The 19402-nt window shown below is 43.3% G+C and overlaps 1 protein-coding gene across 20 annotated transcripts in view; it reads left to right on the top strand.

The window, feature by feature from the left end:
* The window catches only part of Syne1 (spectrin repeat containing nuclear envelope protein 1), a 454318-nt gene that overhangs the window by 322519 nt on the left and 112397 nt on the right, over window positions 1-19402 (top strand). For 13 of the 20 annotated variants that reach the window (XM_040728319.1, XM_040728317.1, XM_040728316.1 and 10 more), the window contains 7 exons: window positions 4722-4856; window positions 5831-5943; window positions 9028-9184; window positions 10162-10293; window positions 10716-10871; window positions 11412-11621; window positions 18634-18735. In XM_040728319.1, coding sequence (XP_040584253.1) covers window positions 4722-4856; window positions 5831-5943; window positions 9028-9184; window positions 10162-10293; window positions 10716-10871; window positions 11412-11621; window positions 18634-18735 — 1005 coding nt within the window. Of the gene's footprint in view, window positions 1-4721; window positions 4857-5830; window positions 5944-9027; window positions 9185-10161; window positions 10294-10715; window positions 10872-11411; window positions 11622-18633; window positions 18736-19402 lie in introns of those variants that run through there. The other 7 variants (XM_040728331.1, XM_040728318.1, XM_040728322.1 and 4 more) reach the window with 2 other exon arrangements.

Here is a 19402-nt window from a genome sequence, read left to right as displayed (position 1 = left end):
GAGGCAGGCGGATCTCTGTGAGTTCAAGGCCAGCCTGGTTTATAGAGTGAGTTCCAGGACAGCTTCCAAAACAATACAGGTCTCAAAAAAAAAAAAAAAAAAAAACCAAACTGTCTCAGGTTTAGCATTTCCCAATTCTCACTGCTCTTCCAAGGAATATTCCAGGAATAAAGATGGTGACTATTCTTCTTTTCCAAAACAAACACCCCAGGTGGCCCCACCCTGTGAGTCTCTACTGACAGAAACCACACTTCCTTTTCCCTAGGCAGAAGGGAAAGCTGTTATCAGACCCCTGGAAAGCCTCTCAGGGCTTGCATTCCTCCTGTGGATATCACCTCACCCCAGGGGAAAGAGCCGAAACAGGAACTAGATTCTTGATCAAGTCTTAGCTTTTAAAATGACAGAGTCAGAAAAATCTACTAACTAAAAATTAAATATAACAACACAGAAAACACATTCTAAGGGACAGTTTTTTTCTTTGGTGCTGTCATTGTTCTTTCTTTAATTTTCTTTGGAAACTGTGGACTTGCTTAGTCAGACAGATGAATTCTTAGAATCTGAAGGTTTGTCTGTGTGTGTAAACAGTGGTGAGGGCTCACATTCCAAGCTTTCTGAGGTAATTTGAAAGACACAGTGACAGTCCACCGGGAACAACCCAAGTAGAAGTGCCCACAGGTTCTGAGTCTTGAAGGGAGGGGATCTTCTGGATGGATTCTGGGAAACGGCCCTTGACTGAATTAAATAGCAGAGAGGAAGTGGCCTGGGTCCCAGGAGGGAAAACAAAGAAAGTCATGGCCGCCAAGATCAGTACTTTGTAGCTGAAATGACTGTGATTGGGGACTTCAGTCTGGTATGCTGACTCCTTGGGGCCGTCACTGTAGGTCTCATATTGTCATTCTGTAAGGTTTCTAAGTTGCTGTTTCTCTCTTGCCTGCATGAACCAGGCAGGGTCTCTGAGAGCTCATTCTGTAATAGTGGTACTCCCTCAATGGGGTGCTCCCGCAATGGGGTACTCCCACAGTGGGGTGCTCCCGCAGTGGGGTGCTCCCGCAATGGGGTACTCCCACAGTGGGGTGCTCCCGCAGTGGGATGCTCCAGCAGTGGGGTGCTCCCTCAATGGGGTGCTCCCACAATGGTGGTGCTCCCTCAATGGGGTGCTCCTGCAGTGGGGTGCTCTCTCAATGGGGTGCTCCTGCAGTGGGGTGCTCCTGCAGTGGGGTGCTCTCTCAATGGGGTACTCTCTCAATGGGGTGCTCCCGCAATGGTGGTGCTCCCTCAATGGGGTGCTCCTGCAGTGGGGTGCTCTCTCAATGGGGTGCTCCTTGGCCTCCTGTGCCAGAAGCCCACTCCGCTAAACTCATAACTTTCCAGAAAGTCACTATTTATCATTGGGAGAAATTCCTGGGAGGGAGGGATGTTAATGAGGTATAGTGAGTCACCCACTATGAACACATTGCTTGCAAGATACAAATAGCATCTTTTAGACCAAGGGTGCTCATATTGCTCTACCTGATCCAACATCTCTAGTTGGGAGGCTGGATCCTGCTAAGGGAAAGGAAATTCGTGGCCAGCACATAGGAGCTCACGTGGGGATGTCAAATATTCCTTCTACATTTGATGGCTTGCGTCATTGTAGAGCAGTAATAACCAAAGGGCTGGAGACAAAGATGATAGTCTTGTCATCTCAGTCATCTCAGTCATTCCTCTGTCGTCCTACTATCACTAAGATGAAACACCATGACCAAAAGCCACTTGGGGACAAAAGGGCTTATTCGACTTATGCATCCTGAATCACATGTTATCATGGAGGGCAGGAACTCAATCAGGACAGGGACCCGGGATACAGAGGACATGAAGGATTGCCGATTACTGACTTGCTCTCCATGGCTTGCTCAGCCTGCTTTATTGTAGCACTCAGAACCACTAGTCCAGTGGTGACACCACCCGCAATGGGCTGGGCCCTCCCACGTCAATCACTAATTAAGAAAACTCAGAGTTGCTTACAGCCTTATCTTAGGGAGGCATTTTTTTTTTTTTTGAGATTTCTTCTCTTCAGATGACTGTAGCTTGTGTCAAGTTGACATAGAACCAGCTGGCAAAACTATGAATCATGAGATTGGGGGAAAGAAAACACAAGTATAGAAAACCAAAGTTCTTTCCCTGGAATGGTGAGTTAGAATGCTAAAACTGAAGAGAGAAAGCAGGGTCTCCATCCTCCTTGTGGGGACCAAGGGACAGTGGTGCATCAGTCTCACAGCTGGTAGCAGGATGACCCAGCTCCCCACCTCATCAGATTGTAGGCATGGTGGCCTCTCCCATGCTGATGTTCTCAGTTACGTTTCTCCGGTAGGGCATAGTTGGACCATAGCTGTTCCCTGGTTCTCCCATAGTTCTGTGGCAGCTTTCTTACTTTCCATGCTCCCTGCAGTTGTCCTCTGAATAATGCTCTCTGGGCAGCCTGGCAAGCCTTTCCCATCTCTTTCTGCCCCTCACCCGCTCTCCGTCTCTTCTGGCCCTTGTATGTAACCCAGCTTTTCTTGGAGGCTGGTCAGTTGTCTGCAGTTGTCTATATCACCTTGTCTGACTGCTTCTTTGCCAAGTACACTGTCCTCCAAGATCAGCATCTCATGCATATGCATTTAATGAATGAAAGGTATTAAGAAACCCATCTGATCCATCCCTTCACATATAAATATGGGTGAAAAGAAAGAAAGGCTTTGACTCTCAACTAGTCTCAGGGCAATGCATGGGACTAGCCGGACCTTTCCCATCCCGTTAGAATAACGAGGCAAGAAGGCTGCCTGGGTGATGAGTGACTGCTTTCTTGCTTCTTCCCTAGCCAAACTTTACCAAGGCAGCAATGAAGCAGAGGTGGGGTGGCACAGAGGGAGGAAGCAGCATGTTTTAAGATCGCCCCTTGCAATGATCACACCAAGTCCCTTTAAAATCCCCCAGGCAAGTCTTTGAATTTGTAGGATGGCAAGCGCTGTGCCCACAGTTGGTTGACACCTCATTACGCTGATTTTCATGGCACTGAAAAACTCCTGTTTGAACAGGAGCTATTTATTATTTGGGGAGTTGACAGGGTCGGGGTTTCTCTGTTCCGTAGCCCTGGCTGTCCTGGAACTTGCTATATAGAACAGGCTGGCCTTGAACTCAAAGAGATCTATCTTCCTTTGCCTCCAGGATACTAGGAGCTGTTTGTTATACAGAAGTATAGAAACAGATCCTTTTGAATACCGGACACCCACGAATTAAGAGTTCCAGTACTAACTCAAGGCTGGGGGACTCATAGGCGGAGCCTGAAGCCCCACTTTGATTTCTTTCTTTATACATTTATTGTACAAGCTTTTCGTGGTTTTGATTTTTTTAGAGCTTTTTACACTTTTACCTAACCTTCGAGACTTTCAAGCATGTATACGATGTGTACTATTTCTGGATCATGGTTGCTTCTTACTCCCCTCCTCAGCTGCCCCTCCCAACTTGAGACCCCGTGTTTTGCTCTGTTTTGTGTTGCCTTCTTATGTTATTGGAGGTGAGGGTGGGTCACGGCTTGCTGCCCGCTGAAGCGGTCCGATGATGGTCTGTCTGGTGGTTTCTGTGGCCACTTCCTGCAGCTCTTGAAAGACAACTTGAAAGAATGTGTGTCTGTGGGGGTGGGGGGTAGGGGTGTAGAGGATGTTTGGCCATCTTGGAAGCTCTTGCTGCATGGTACTGAGCATCTCGGCACCGTGACTGGATATCTGACAGAAACAACTTCAGGGATGAAAGTTGTGGTTTTGCTCTTGTTTTCAGAGATTTGATTCCATCACCTGACGTTAACATTAATGGCAAGGCAGGGACATCATGGCCTATGGGCATGACAAGGCCAAGCTTTTCAAATCAGGCAAGCTGAAACACAGAGAGAATAGTAGGATGGGGTCAGGACCAAGATATACTCTCCAAGTGCCACCAGTGGCCATCTTCCTGTAACTGGACTGCCTTTTGGTTGGTTCCACCACTTCCTGCTTGTGTGTTTAGATTTTGAATCTGTGAGTGGATTAAAACCATGGGTTAGGTTGGAGCATTCATGATCTACAGACACATGGAGAAGAATGCCTTACTATTCTCCCATGTGCTCTCCACCCAGCCAAGGTGACAATCATGATTAACCATCATGCTTTGCTTGTCCTGAATTCTAGAATGTCAACTCAGCTGTGGGACTTACTGTTTCTCAAAGGCCTTGGTCTCGGTGGTTGGCAAGCTTCTAGAAAACTCTTTGAGAAGCAAGTACTTGCTATATTGTACACATTGTGGATATCACATGACCTAGACAGATGGTGGCAGGGCAAAGCTTTTAGAGGAAAGACAGCAAATTTTGACATGTAATGATTACCTGGGTAACATTTTGCCTTTGTGTGACTTTAAGAAATTCACAAGAGGGTTGTTTTGTATTTTTTGTGGAAAAAAGAATTGGAAAAAAAATGACTACTTTGGAAAAAGATGGGCTTCCCTGTAAATACTTGTGGGCGTAATCATCTGTTTATTCTTCTTTTTCCTAAAAATGTCACAACTTAGACGGATTTGGTGTTACTGTCTTTTTAAAAATATGTGGTGTCATGTCCAAATGGCAGTGGTTTGAAGTCATTATACAAACCACACCAGAGGAGTCCTGTGTCCCCTGGGGTGAGATTTTCCTGTGGGTGGCATGGCCCTGGATTCTCATCTTATTCCATTCAAAGCAGGGAGCGACACAAGAGAAAGAAGAGAGTGATGTTGACCTCACGGCCACTCAGAGCCCTGGAGTACAGGAATGGCTGGCCCAAGCCCGTTCCACACGGACCCACCGGCGGCAGAGCAGCCTCCAACAGCAGAAAGTAAATCATTTCCTACCTTCCTCCAGGTGGCAGGTCTGCCACGAGAAGAACTTGAGGGGGGTGTTTCTATGGCCAAGGTTTTTATGGATGTAGTTTTGTCTTGTTTCCAATTCCAGGAATGGAAACCAGGCCAGGCAAGTGCTCCGTTGGATAACATTCCTAGCATTGCCACAGCTCTTCACTGATTGGCTTTACCTTATTTCTGCATGAAGCAGGACATGACCAGTCATTTTGGCGCGCTTCCCCATAACTGATGGAATGGTGGGGTGTCTGGTCATTGTCAAGATGGCGTGCGTTTAAGGTTACACCATGTAGTTCAGCTGTAACCTGCCTCCACAGGGACACTTTACTTTGTGATTTGACCCCATTTGCATCTATTCTGCGATAATTATAAAAAGTCCCAGGGAGACCTTCCAGAATGGGCCAAGCTCTGAAATACATACATTTTCTCAAAGAAATGAAATATGTTTTCTTTTTTTTTTACTTTCAAATAGATAGACACCTCATGAGATCAGATCATAGTTATGATACCAATGATTGCTATTGAATAATTTGAATAATTGAAGATACTGACTGTGTAAAAGGTACACTCCTGTTTTTCTCCTGTCAAATGTGAGCTTAAACAAATTTATTGTGAATGAGGAAAAGGCCAAATCAGATCCACTGACCATGCAGCTAATAAAGTAGAAGACTGTCTCCATGTCTTACGGAGTCTCTCCTGGCTAGCCCAAGACAGCACTGACTTGGATGGGAAGGAGCATAGTTCACCACATGGGGGCACCATTGTCCAGCGAAAATTTTCTGTTCTGTTGCCTTTTCCAGCTACTCAGAGCAGGGGAATTTGCCTAAGCTGTGCTTTTTACACTATGCACAGACTTACAGTCATTCCAGATGTTCTGTAGGTAGACAGCAGTGACAGTGACGGCAGACAGTCCTCTGAAGTGACAGCGGCGTTTGTGTTTGCGTTTGTGCAGGAGTTCGAACAGGAGCTAGCTGAGCAGAAGAGCCTTCTCCGCTCAGTAGCCAGCCGAGGAGAGGAGATTCTCACCCAGCACTCGGCAGCCTCGGAGGGCTCAGGTGGCCTTGGGTATGTTTTGAAAGCCTGCAACTTTCTCTCCTTGTTGTGTTTCCCTGTCACGTGAAAAGCTGAGCATCTTGCTTCAGTCACTTTCCAGGAGTCCACACAAGGTACTCACCCCTTTCACTCTGACAGTAAACGCTTCTGCACCGTCAGGCATTTTGTTGTGTGGATAGAGAAAATGGCTAGTAATAATGACTTACGAGTTTACCTTCCTGGATGCCCAGCACACCTATTCCCAGGGACACCTGTTTTCTGAATCAAATGGGAAATGCAATATCAAATTGGATCTATGATGTTTCTAACTGGTGACTATGCCTAAGCACAGAACATTTTCATTTTCATAACCCACCTGGGACATCCTTGAAAACGCTGATGTGCCTGCAGGTGAAGTGGTGTGACCCTGTAATAGGTTTCTCCCTGTAATTTCTCTATGGGAAGTTTCTGACCCCGGGGACCTGGCTTGGAGCGGGCACTTTGAAAGTCTTACATACAGAAAGATAAATTGTTAGAAAAGGAGAAAGTTGAGTATTCGCAAGGTGGAAAGATGAAGGGACTGTAGCCAGTGGGACATACCTGTGTTTTGAGTCACTCGCCTTGGGACCTTGGATTGATTGCTAATACAGTTAGAATAATAAGGAGCAACCAACATTGCAAAACGTTTTGATAATGATACAAAGAAAATCTTTTAAAATCTGAAGCACTTTTTTGTTTTCAGCAGAAATAACATGAGAGAGAATATGTTAGAAAGATATTATAAGATATTACTTACAGCTGGGCATTGGTGGTGCATGCCTTTAATCCCAGCGCTTGGGAGGCAGAGGCAGGCAATTCTCTGTGAGTTCTAGGCCAGCCTGGTCTACAGAGCAAGTTCCAGGACAGCCTCCAAAACAATACAGAGAAACCCTGTCTTGAAAAGCCAAAAAAAATATATTACTTACAATACCAACTAATCCAAAAGGCAGGAGTACCCACAAGCATCAAGAAAAAAAAATTGTGCACACCTGTAATCTTAACAAAATTATAGCAATCAGTCAGGGGGCAACTAAGGCACAGTATGACTTAAATGAAGTATCATGTGCACATGAATCAGAAAATCCAACCTAAATAACAAGTCTGCAGACAGCAGATGTGGGGACTAAACTAGTTTTGTAGTTTAGTCAACATGGACATGATATTTCTCAGTGTCAATACACACAGGTATCATGGGATACAGAGTTTTACATTTAAGTCACCCCATAGCAATCACTGCTGTCCATGCATAGAAAGATCTTTATTAAGGTCTTTAAGATATATCAGCAGTAAAATCGCAAACAAGGAAACACTTCTCCAGGCTGGGAGAGCAGGGGGTATCTTCACTCTCCTGTACCTGCACCCAGGTTCCCATAGTTTTTTGTGTCTTTTACTTCTCTGTTTTTACATAGAAGACAGTCAGTTCTATCTGCTTGGCAGATAACTGGTTCCACAAAAGAGCTGTGAGAATCTTGTGCAATTTTTGGTTAAAAAAAAAAGTTTCTGTTTAATTTTTTTACCCCTTCTCCTTGGCCTTCAGGGTTGGCTAGAACCCAGACAACAGATAAACATCTACAAGTTGCTCTTTCAACTACTAATCTCCTGTAAAAAGAAATGTGTCCTGCTGTGCTAGCTTTCTGGGGGAAGATTCACTTAAAAAATACCACTCACAAATTTTTCAATGGTTACATAAATTCCTTAGAAAAATTACCCTTCAGTGTAATTGAGTCCAGTTCACATGTCCTTGTCAAGTCTCTAGTTATTTCTAAGGCTACAAAGGAAAACCAACCAGGAATTCATTGACATGAAAGAATACTTTCCCATGAGAAATAAAAAGACCACGTTCTAATTTAAAACTAGTTGCTCTATTTTTATATGTGTCACTCATGAAATAAAAGAATGTGGATGGTAACTACTCCCTTGGTTTGATATTGAATTTTCATGCAAACACAATGAATGGATACAGGTGTACTATAACCAACATAGAAGGAAATTTACTTTCGTAGGAGCTTGAAAACTTTCTTTTCCATTTGAAAGTGCTTTTTTTAAATCCATACAATTATAGGTACTTTTTTCAATATTAATATTTAAGATCAATGTATGTTAACACATAGATTATTAAGCCCCACATGCTGAATGGTTGCTGTTCATTACATACAGCTGTAGGCATCACATATGTTCTATTTAATTTTCATGATTTCATAACATGAGCCGGGCGTTGGTGGTACACACCTTTAATCCCAGCACTTGAAAGGCAGAGGCAGGCAGAGTCTACAGAGTGAGTTCCAGGACAGCCAGGACTACATAGAGAAACCCTGTCTCAAAAAACCAAACGAACAAACAAAAACCCTGCAGAACATGGATGCCATGTTCATTCATTTGTTGAGGAAACTGAGACTCAGAGATGTGATACAAGTCACTCAGTGTCACACGATGCTAACTGCTGTCCCAGGAATTCTGCTTGCCTGCCCTGTTTTCTGAGTGCTGAAGATGCAGGGTCTCTTGCTTGCCATGGCAAGTACCACGGATGCCCTCTTCCCGCCTCGGATTAGATTCCTACTCTGAAAGCCTTACTCTTCCGCCCAGCACTGCTTCCGTCCCCTCATCTGTCCCTCCACAATGTGTCCTGAATGTCACTTGGACTCACAGTAAAAGCTCTCACTAGAGTAACCTTTTCCAGATTTTGCATCAATTTGCAGGCTGTTTGTCAAAGGACCCTGGTCCATGGCCTTATTATGCTTCCTAATTTTATTATGTACTTAGCCATTTTCAATGGGTTTGCAATACTCGTGTGTTTGTGATTCAGATATGTAAAGACAAATATGCTTATAATTGCAATGTTTTTATTTTAATTTATATATTTTTAAGGTACAAGCCAATGATTAAGATAATCTTTTTCCATTTTTTGAGGCCAGGTCTATTAATACCAATTAAGTATTAATTTCCTTCTTCCTTCCTTCCTTCCTTCCTTCCTTCCTTCCTTCCTTTCTTTCTTCCTTTCTTCCTTCCTTCCTTCCTTCCTTTCTTTTTTCCTGTTTTTTTGCACACATTGTAAACTTAGATTATTTATTCTTCTAATAGTGAAAAACCTGCTGTGTTATCCCAGGAGTTGGGGATGGAAGGGACGAAGTCATCTGCTGAAGACCAGATGAGAATGAGATGGGAAAGCCTCCATCAAGAATTTAGTGCCAAGCAGAAACTGTTACAGAATGTTCTGGAACAGGAACAAGAGCAAGTGGTATCAAACATTTTCTTTCATTTTGTACTTCCCCTTGGGTTTGTGAAACAGGGTCTCGTGTGAACCAGGTTGCCCTGGAACTTGCTATGTAGTTGAGGGTTCCTTGGACTCCTGACCCTTCTACTTCTGCTTCTCCAGACCTGTGATTACAAGCACAACTCTGCCCCACCCCATGCTCTGCCTAAATTTATCTTATCTCGGATTGGATTCTTCTTCAGCTCTATCTGAAGAGTATTTAGTGCCTCTAGGCAGATGCATTTTTGTGGATTTAGGGTAAATATGGGTCTACCTTCTAAAAACCTGTAACCCAACCCAGGAACTATGTCACACATTCCTGAGAAAGTAAGTAGCTATGGTAGGTTCCGCTCCACAAGTAGAAATCCCAAGGAAAGACGGGCTAAAATAATGGTGGAAAGCCACTACAGCAGACACAACGTGCAAGGTCGCAACAATTAAAGAGAGGGAGACACATCGGGTGGCAGATGTTCAAATTAACAGGATGGGGTAGCCTGCCGTGCTCACAGGGTGATGAGTGGTCAGCCTTAAAAACAGGCAGAAGTGGCTTTGGGAAATCAAAGGACTGAGTTTGATTGGAGATGTCCCCAAGGCATTTGGACTTCTGTCCTGGCATGGTCCTCATGGGGGAATCTAAAAGCCTTTCGAAGAGAAGAGGTGAGCATTAAAAGGAAAGAGCCCAGTCTTTGCCAGGTGGTTAAAGGAGAGCTTAAGCTGGGAAGACATTTCAGGGGTAACTGTATAAACATTCAGGCATTCCCGCCATTATTTATTTTTTATATTTCATCATTAAAACTCATAGTCATTGCTAGATCTGGCCACTGGACTCAGTAATGTGGTGTGTTAGAAAATTCCCATTTCCCCAGATGAGGCTTCCAGTACCTACTTTATATATACCTCCAACTTAGAAAACTGTACCTGGCTCATTGGCTCTTAAGTAAGCTGTCTCTGTTTGCCTGCAGCTTTACAGTAGTCCAAACAGACTCCTGGCAGGGGTGCCACTGTACAGAGGGGAAGCTCAGACTCAAGATAAGTCTTCAGTGACGTCCTTGCTGGATGGACTAAACCAGGCCTTGGAGGAGGTGTCATCCCAGGTACAGCTTTGACATCATGTACTTGTCTTGTCCTTGTCCTTCTGGGATTGGTTCTTTTGTTCTCCGAAAAATTGTTCTATCTCTGCACATGACAGTTGATGCCCAGCGTTAGTGATGAGTCCTGACGAGTGCTGATTCATGAATCTCATTTTGCCTAGTATTTCCCTGTGATTCCTGATAATGCTCATAATTAAGATTGTTTTTTATTGGAAGATGGGTTGGGGGTAGAGGAATGCAGGCAGGTTCTCTGGTAGCCAAAGCTGGCCTCAAATTGGCTATGTAGCCAAGAACGACCTTAAACTGCTCATCTTGCTGTCTCTGCATCCTGAGGGCTGGGATTATAGTTGTGTGCCATTACACCTGGATTAGCACTGATGCTTTTATCTGTTCTGTATGTATCTCCATCTGTGTTTCTTTTCCAGGGTGGAGGAGCAAATAGACAGAATATCCACTTGGAGCAGAAGTTGTATGATGGAGTCTCAGCCACTTCGACCTGGCTGGATGATGTTGAAGAGCGTTTATTTGTGGCCACGGCACTTTTGCCAGAAGAAACAGAAGCTTGTCTGGTCAACCAGGAGGTGAGGTTGATAATTTCTGTCTGTGCATGGAATTTCAAAGCAATTACAATCTTAGTAATTGGTAATTAACTTTACATATGAAGAATATTAAGAACAAGACAGCTTTAATAAAGTGCCATGGTGTGTCTCGAAGAAGTACAGTGTGGAACAGAGTTGTTTAACTATGAGAAGCTCTCCAAAGTGTGTACACTTTGCCCTTTCGTCCTTTTTAAAGTGTGTATGAGAGGAGGAGAAATGGGGAACTCTGGGCTATTGTACCACTCAAATCCTCCCTGTGTGAAACATGAGCTTTAGGGAGTGAGTTCCTAGCCATCACTTTTTAAAATTTAATTTTTATCAATGCATCTCTTTATTATCTAGTAATATAAAGCCCCAAGAAAAATCTCTCTGAGAAGAATTTCCCTGCAATCTAGAGAAGTTCCAGAAAGAGATTCAGCTGTATCAGTGTAGCTCTTCCTAAGTGGGAGGTTTCTAGGCGAAGATGACTTGATTTACAGAGGTCTACATGAGGAGGTAAATCTTTGTTTTCATCAACCCCAGGCTCTTGCCAAAGACATTAAAGAAATGTCTGAAGAAATGGATAAGAACAAGAACTTGTTTTCCCAAGCGTTTCCAGAGGATGGTGACAATCGGGATGTCATTGAAGACACCCTGGGTTGTCTTTTGGGCAGATTATCCCTGCTGGATGCAGTAGTGAATCAGCGATGTCATCAGATGAAGGAACGACTCCAGCAAATCCTCAATTTCCAGGTAAATGAGAGAACACAAAGGGTTTGTGCCATTTTCAAGGAAGAACAACAGTCATCAACAAAGAGTATCTTACAAAACATTCATTATGTGTTGCATGTGTGTAGTGGGGTATCTGAGGGAGTGTGCATGTGAATGTGTGTGCATGTACATGGTGTGTGCATGACTGTTGAGGGCAGAGGTCATCTTTGGGTGTCATCCTCAGGAATTATCCACCTTACATTTCTTTGAATTTTATTGCATTTCTTTGTTTAATATGTATCTATGGGGACAGTAAACATGCATGTACCCTGCTTTGAATGCTGAGGTCAGAGGACAACTCATGTGCGTCCATTTTCTCTTCTACCATGTGAGTCCTGCGGAAGGAACCAAGGTCATCTCACTTGGGAGGACAGTGCCTTTAACCACTGAGCCATCTTTCTGGCCCATCCACATTGCGTTTTGGAGCAAGGTCTTTCACAGGGGCCTGGGACTCAGTGTTCTTAGGGTAGACTGACTGCCCAGTGAATCCCACGTATCTAATTTTTGCCTCCCCAGGCTGGAGATTACAAATGCATTGCTGTATTGAGTTTTAGACGTGGGTTCTGAGGATCAAACTCAGGTCCTTGTGTTTGCCTACAAGCGTTTAATGTCTGAGCTATATCTCAACCCATCTTATCAACGTGTTTTATGGGGTAATGAAGAGCTACAGCATTGTAGAAACCCAGGTGGATTGAACTACAGATCTAGAGAGCCAAGTTTCATGCTTTTAGAATTGGAAGGTTGAGAAAAACCACTCAGTCAAACTAAGAGTTGAATAAAAGTTTAAATTCAGCCAATAAAAGCCAAATTATCATTTATTGTAGTTTCCAGTTGGTAATAGTAGAATTTAATTATTGTTCTCAAAGAACATGCAGGAGGTGCTGGAATATAGAAAACACCCCAAATCTCTACTCAAGGGACTTGGAAATGACTATGGTCTAATTCCTTCTACCTCTCTCAGGATTACACTGGAAACTTACTGCATTACTTTCCAACCCCAACTCTTCAGATTTATTAACTTTTACTGTCATATTAGAATCCCAGGGCCAAATACGTAATTATGTGCTTATGAAAGATTTTTTGTGTCCAGTCACTGGGCAAAAAAGGGAAGGTCACCGATAAACTTTTAGAGTTGAAGGCTTTTATGTCCAATAAAAAGGACCCCATCTAAGTGTTAGCTGATGCCGCTTTTTAGGTAACATAGGAAATTTGATGTAATTTTTGATTTGTAAAAGAAAAGTTACTATGACTTGGCAGACGTGGCACATGCACTCAGGAAGCAGAGGCAGGTGGATATCTGTGAGTTCTAGACCAGCCTGGTCTACAGAGCAAGTTCCAGGACAGCCTCCAAAGCCACAGAGAAACCCTGTCTGAAAAACAAACAAGCAAAATGTTACTATGAAGTATCAAATGTTGCTTTTACCAAGAAACATGGAACATTCTAGATAGTTACATAAAGGGACAGATTGTTACCACTTTCAAACAATCTGTAGTCATAAAAGTCTACAATGAGGAATGGCGGGATCGCTCAGTAGGTTGAGGCGCTGGCTGCCAAGCCTAAAGACCTGAGTTTGGTCCCTTCAGTTTACTTGGTGGAAGGACAGAGCTGACTCCTACATCTTGTCCTCTGACCTTGACACTTGTGCCGTGGCACACATACATACAATGAATAAATAGCACAATGAAATATATATTTACTAAAGCTTTCCTAGTTTATTTTTTTCAGTCCCCAAATTTTCATATGAATCAGTTTTTAAATCTCTGCAATATCTCTTCTAGGTAAATGTGTTTCAACCAGAATGGAAATTAAGAATAAGTTCTCTGAAGCTAACATCCTGTGTTCATTTGTTTCATTGGCTTTGGTTGCTTGCCTTAGTTTTAAAGCCAGTCCCACAGGCTGGGCTTAGTTATGTAGCCCAGGCTCTCTGGTCTCAACAGGCATGTGCTTCCATGCTAAGCTTCAGATTCCAGCTTTGTCACTTGCTGCTGTATAATCTTAGTTGCTTACTTATCTTGAGCATCAGTGTCCGCGACTGTTAAGTCATACCCACAGCCACAGCCTCACAATATTGCAAGGCTTCAATAGGTTCACCTATTTGAGATCAGTTGATCCTAACACATAACATGCACTCCAGGAATTTTATAGTCATTGATTTTGCTACTGAGTAGTTTTAAAGAAATATGAAGGCTGGTTGTTGGTGGCGTACGCCTTTAATCCCAGCACTCAGGAGGCAGAGGCAGGTGAATCTCTGTGAGCTCAAGGCCAGCCTGGTCTACAGAACGAGTTCCAGGACAGTGTCCAAAACAATACAGAGAAACCGTGTCTCGAAAAACCAAAGGTGGGGGTAGGGGGTGGGGGGGGGGGGAGGAAAGAAATATGAAGGATCTAAAGTCAGTAAAAAGGCTGTGTTACTTCCCCAGGGTTACTCAGCACTCAAGAAGTGGTAGGGGACTTAGGGTGAGGGAACATTAGCACTGCATGGTGTTTGAGTGCTGGGCAGAAGAGCCAGAGACTAGCAGATCAACTCAAGATCCATTCTGAGAGCAGAGTGAGGAGAAAGGCATTTGTGGTGGCTTGGCTGTGGGGAGTGAGAGACATCATGAATGCTACGGAGCTCAAGGACTCTGGCTTGCACATCTGGAGGTCTTGGCAGATGAAGGAGGTGGACCGATAGCAGTGCCACTGACCAATGGAGCATACCATTTTTTTGCTGGGACTGCTTTGGTAGAGACACCGGTGACATTCAGATGTGCATTCCAAGAGTCACACACCGTAGGTATGTGACTCTATGGCACAGAGGAATACTTCAGCAGGATTTTCATATTGTGCCTGTTAGGTGGCATGACACAGAACAAGGAGACAGAAATACACGTGGACTCAGAAAAGCAGGGTTGAGCCTCTGGGTGTTATGTTTTGCACCAATGTATATTGACAGTAAAGGCAGAAGGATCATTATGCTAAGAAAAGTTAATTTTCATTACTCTAGAATTCATCTTCCATACAGGAAAAAGCCAGATTATTACAACATCTTAGTCTGTAAGCCACACAATTTTGAACCCTTCCAAGGGGTATTTACTCCTCTCCAGTTGCTTCTACCAATTTACTGTTTGTTGCAGTTTTGAATTTGGTAATTATAACCGATGACAGAAAAATATGAACTAAGCATGACTTCCTAGGAATTTATTTTGTAGGGGACAATGGAAATGACATGTGATCATGAAATTCTCTTTAAATCATGTTCTCTGTTTTTCTTCTGCCAAGAAGTGTCTACTCGTTGGTGGCCAGGTCATGCACGAAAACCAACAATTCAAATGTTTGTGTTCCAGTTTAGTTGAGAGAAAGAACCCTAGTGATAACATAATAAGGATCAAGTCCTAGGCATGAACTGTGTCTTTTTGTTATACAGAGCATCTGCTGGGCTCTTGGTACCCAATAGCTGTTGGCATGGTATGCCTTTGTTCTTCATATCATCTGTAGAATCACCTTTTGTCAGACTGTTAAGCCTTGTGCTAGGATCCCTCCCCCAAGACTGAGTAGATGATCTGTTTGTTTTGTGTGTAGACACTCCCCACCAAATTAGCTGTCACTATTCTGGTATTTACCCATAGACTAACCCCAAATACATTTCCTGGGTATGTAACTCAATATTTTTAAGTGACTTTTAAGAGTGAGAAACTAAAGAATTCTTTAATAATGGCAGTGAGTCAGCATTACTGATTTTAAGGCCATGAATTTGTTTTTCAAATGACTCACATCCTCCCTTTACTCCTTGATTGAAAGAAATAAATTGCAATGTCTGTTACATCTATTATATACTGATTCTTTAATTCCTGCTATATCACAAGTATAATAGTGATAATTTGTTGAATCCTTTGGATTTTATTTCTTCTTGTTTTTTTTTTATCCTTAAGAAAATACTGTTACCACCACCTAGCAATTCTTACTTAGTAATTTCTATATGACCCACATTTGCTTTCTTGGTTAATCTCTCCCAATAGTAACCATGGCTTCCAGAAATAAGAACTATGTTTACTGGTATGTTAAGTAGAACACAGGGAAAAATACCCTGTTGAAAAGATGAAGAGGGTGTAAAGGATATGTAGACACTTCATTTCTGACCCATGTTAGGTTATTTCTACTCATCTAGATGAGCTAATGCATTTAACTGATACAACCTTAAGTATATATAAATAACTGTGGACAGTCAGAGGGGAATAGAATACCCTGTGGCCAGGACTCCTTGCTGTTGACTCTATTCAAATGAATGAGAAACATATTTCATTTTGCTTATGAACAAGTCCTTGTAGTTCTAAGAGCCTGTGACCTCCCCCTTGAATGCTGTTGAGTAACAGGAAAACATTGGGAACCCATGAAAAACCCATTATTTTTCCATCCCTCTTAAAATGACTTCCTATTTAGCTGGCTGCAGAGCTTGAAGCTCAGCTTGAGCTTTGGCTAGTGACAGCTGTTGCTTTTCTCTAGCCTATTTAATGCTATAATCTCATTTCTCCTTCCTCCCTCCCTCCCTCCCTCCTTCCTTCCTTCCCACCCTCCCTCCCTCCCTCCCTCCCTCCCTCCCTCCCTCCCTCCCTCCCTCCCTCCCTCCTTCCCTCCCTCCTTCCTTCCCTTCCACCCTCCCTCCCTCCCTCCCTCCCTCCCTCCCTCCCTCCCTCCCTCCCTCCCTCCCTCCCTCCCTCCTTCCTTCCTTCCTTCCTTCCTTCCTTCCTTCCTTCCTTCCTTCCCATTTCTGGTGATCAAGCCCTGGGACTTTTTCATGCTACAAAAAAATGCTGCACCACTCAGCACACCCCAGGCCTCAATTTTCTTGCTCTATTGCCACATTACTTTGCTTTTAACCCTTGCTTTATAATGTCTGCCTGCATTCATTCTTTAAAATATACCTATTTTATTTTATATGTATGAACGTTTTGGCTGTGTGTATGTGTATAAGTATAACACATGGGTGTCTAGTGCCCTAAGGGGCCAAAAGAGGGCACTATATTGATTCCCTGGAACTGGTATTAGAGTCTGTGGCTAAAAGGAACCAAACTTGGGTCCTCTGCAAGAGCAGCAGGTGCTCTTTACTTCTGGGCCATCTCTCCAGCCCTTGCATACATTCTTGTTTTGTTTTTTCAGTTTTTTGAGACAGGGTTTCTCTGTATTGTTTTGGAGGCTGTCCTTGAACTCGCTCTGTAGACCAGGCTGGCCTCAAACTCACAGAGATTTGCCTGCCTCTGCCTTCTGAGTGCTGGGATTAAAGGCATGCGCCACCAATGCTGGCCCCTACATACATTCTTTTTTTTCCAATTTAAATAAATTTTATTCAAGAATAAATCAAGATTTTTCTTTGATTTATTGAATAGATTTTTTCTCAGATAATATGTACTGATTACTGTTTCCCTTTCTTTACTGCTCCCAGCACACACACACACACACTCCATATCCACCCAAGTCCACCTCCTTCCTGTCTATCATTGAAACAAACAGGATTCTATGGGAACACAATGTAATATAAAACAAGACAAAAGCTAACACATCAGAATTGAACAAAACACACTAATAAAAGGGAAAAAACCAAGAAAGAGGCCCACTTGTTCTCATAATCAGAAATCCCACGAAAACATTAAACTGTAAGCCATAATGTATATACGAAGGCCCTGTAGGGTAAAAATAGAAAAGAGAAATAATAAGATGCACTTTTATAAAAAGGAAAAGCCCTAACAAAACATTATGAGCTAAAGAGCTCGCAGGGATGCCCTTGAGTTCATTTTCTGTGACAATCTACTGCTGGGCATGTAGCATCGGTTTCCTCAATGAGACTCACTCGGAAGAAAGTAGATTTTCATATTCATGGTTGAGGAATGTGCTCTCTCGGTCCATGACCCACTGAAGAAGATGCTGTAAGCTAAGCTTCAGCCCGTGATGAACACTCAGCCCCCACCTGCATTTAAAGCTCATGAGAGAGAGAACCATGCCTAGTGGCACAGTCCCTTGGTCTCAGGTTTCAGGTCTGAGGTGGAAGGATTGCAAAATGAGGACAGTCCTAGCAACTTAGCAAGACTCCGTCTCAAAAGAAAATCGAAATAAAAGGAGAGCTGGAGTGATGCTTCCCTCATGCTCACACCTTCACTGATGCTCACACCAGCTTCACTCATGCTCACACCTGCTTCACTCATGCTCACACCTTCACTCATGCTCACACCTTCACTGATGCTCACACCTGCTTCACTCATGCTCACACCTTCACTGATGCTCATACCCATACACATAAATAAAAAAATAAAGCTTAAAAGCTTTAAGATTAAAAATAATATCGTACTAGCCCCAAATAGAAAGTTTTTTAGAAATAAAGTATCTGGAAGGCTAGGTACAGATTATATATAACACTATGTGGCTTTATGTAAAGGACTTAAGCATTCCCGGAGTTCGATATCTGCAGAGGGTCCTGGGAGAAATTCCCACAGTGTTTGTGACTCTGAATTCTGGGGAGATGGGAACAAATGCCCACCCACCCCAGGTGGAAATGAATGACAGACCAACATAAGGATGCCACCAAGGTCTAACTTGGTGAACCAGTGAGTTTTATTAGAGTACTCTTAGAAATATGGCTGAAGGGCTACATAGAGCAACAGAACTGACAGACGGCTGTATTACCAGAGCCCAACCCAGCAGTCCTTATTGCTTCAATATGCTAGGGGTGAGGAAGGGACCTAGTGTGTCTGTTCAGTTTCAGGAACTTCCTGAAACCTTTGAGTTATTTACCTCTGTCTTAATGTGCTTCCTTATAGGGTGGAATCTCTCACCTCCTCTCAGAACATGTTGTTATTTCACCACCCTTTTAACTTTCTGTAGCTTTCCAGTTTTCCCCTCAGTTGGAAGGTTGGAGGAAACCGCTACAGAACATTCAGAGACAGAGAGATGTCTGTGTATTATCTCTATGAATCTGTAACCCTTTCTATTCCCTTATTGTCTTTCCATTGCTTTCTTCCCCAGAATGACCTGACAGTGCTGTTTACATCATTAGCTGACAGCAAATACACCATTCTGCAGAGACTGGCAAATGTATTCGAACAGCCCATTGTGGAACAGATACAGGTATGCACAACTGTCCCAGATACAGGTATGTACAAGTATGTCCCAGAAGAACTTTGGGATAGCACATGTCCTTTGACTGACTAACGGCAAACCATAGCATTTTTATTCATTGTATTTTGTGTGCCGATACCGGGTTTGAATAATGTGCCCAATGGTACTGACTTGGTCACGTCTGCATGCATCTATGGAATGTGGGTTCAGAAGTGACATCAGTGGTAGCTACTGTCCTGAAGGAATATGCTACTCCAAAATGAGATCAAGTGTGACCTCTGTGATGTAGGAAAGGAAGAGGGAAGTCTCGGGTGTGGGTCCCCACCTTCCAGTGTATTTGAAGCAGGCCTCTTCTGTTACTCACTGCGGCACAGACCAGGTTAGCTGGCCCGTGAGCTTCCGGGTCTTCCCCGGTCTCCACCTCCCACCCCACTGGGGAGAATGTTGATTACAGACACCTGCCATGTGTCTGGCTTTATGTGGTTTCTAGGGGTCTGAACTAAGGTTATCAATTTTGCCAGTTGATCCCTTTACGTACTGAGTCACCTCCTTGGTCCCTGAAAATGTTCTTTTTCTATGCTCCTACTTTACTGTTGGGATCTTTATAGAACTCCAGGTCAGACATAAATTTCTCTCAGTCTGTAGATGTTTGTTTCCAATACTGACTTGAGAAATC

This window comes from Mesocricetus auratus, unplaced genomic scaffold (genome assembly GCF_017639785.1).
Source record: "Mesocricetus auratus isolate SY011 unplaced genomic scaffold, BCM_Maur_2.0 Super-Scaffold_100018, whole genome shotgun sequence".
NCBI lineage: Eukaryota > Metazoa > Chordata > Mammalia > Rodentia > Cricetidae > Mesocricetus > Mesocricetus auratus.
The sequence above is the reverse complement of the archived record's forward strand: the minus strand, read 5'-3'. Positions and strand labels throughout refer to the sequence as shown.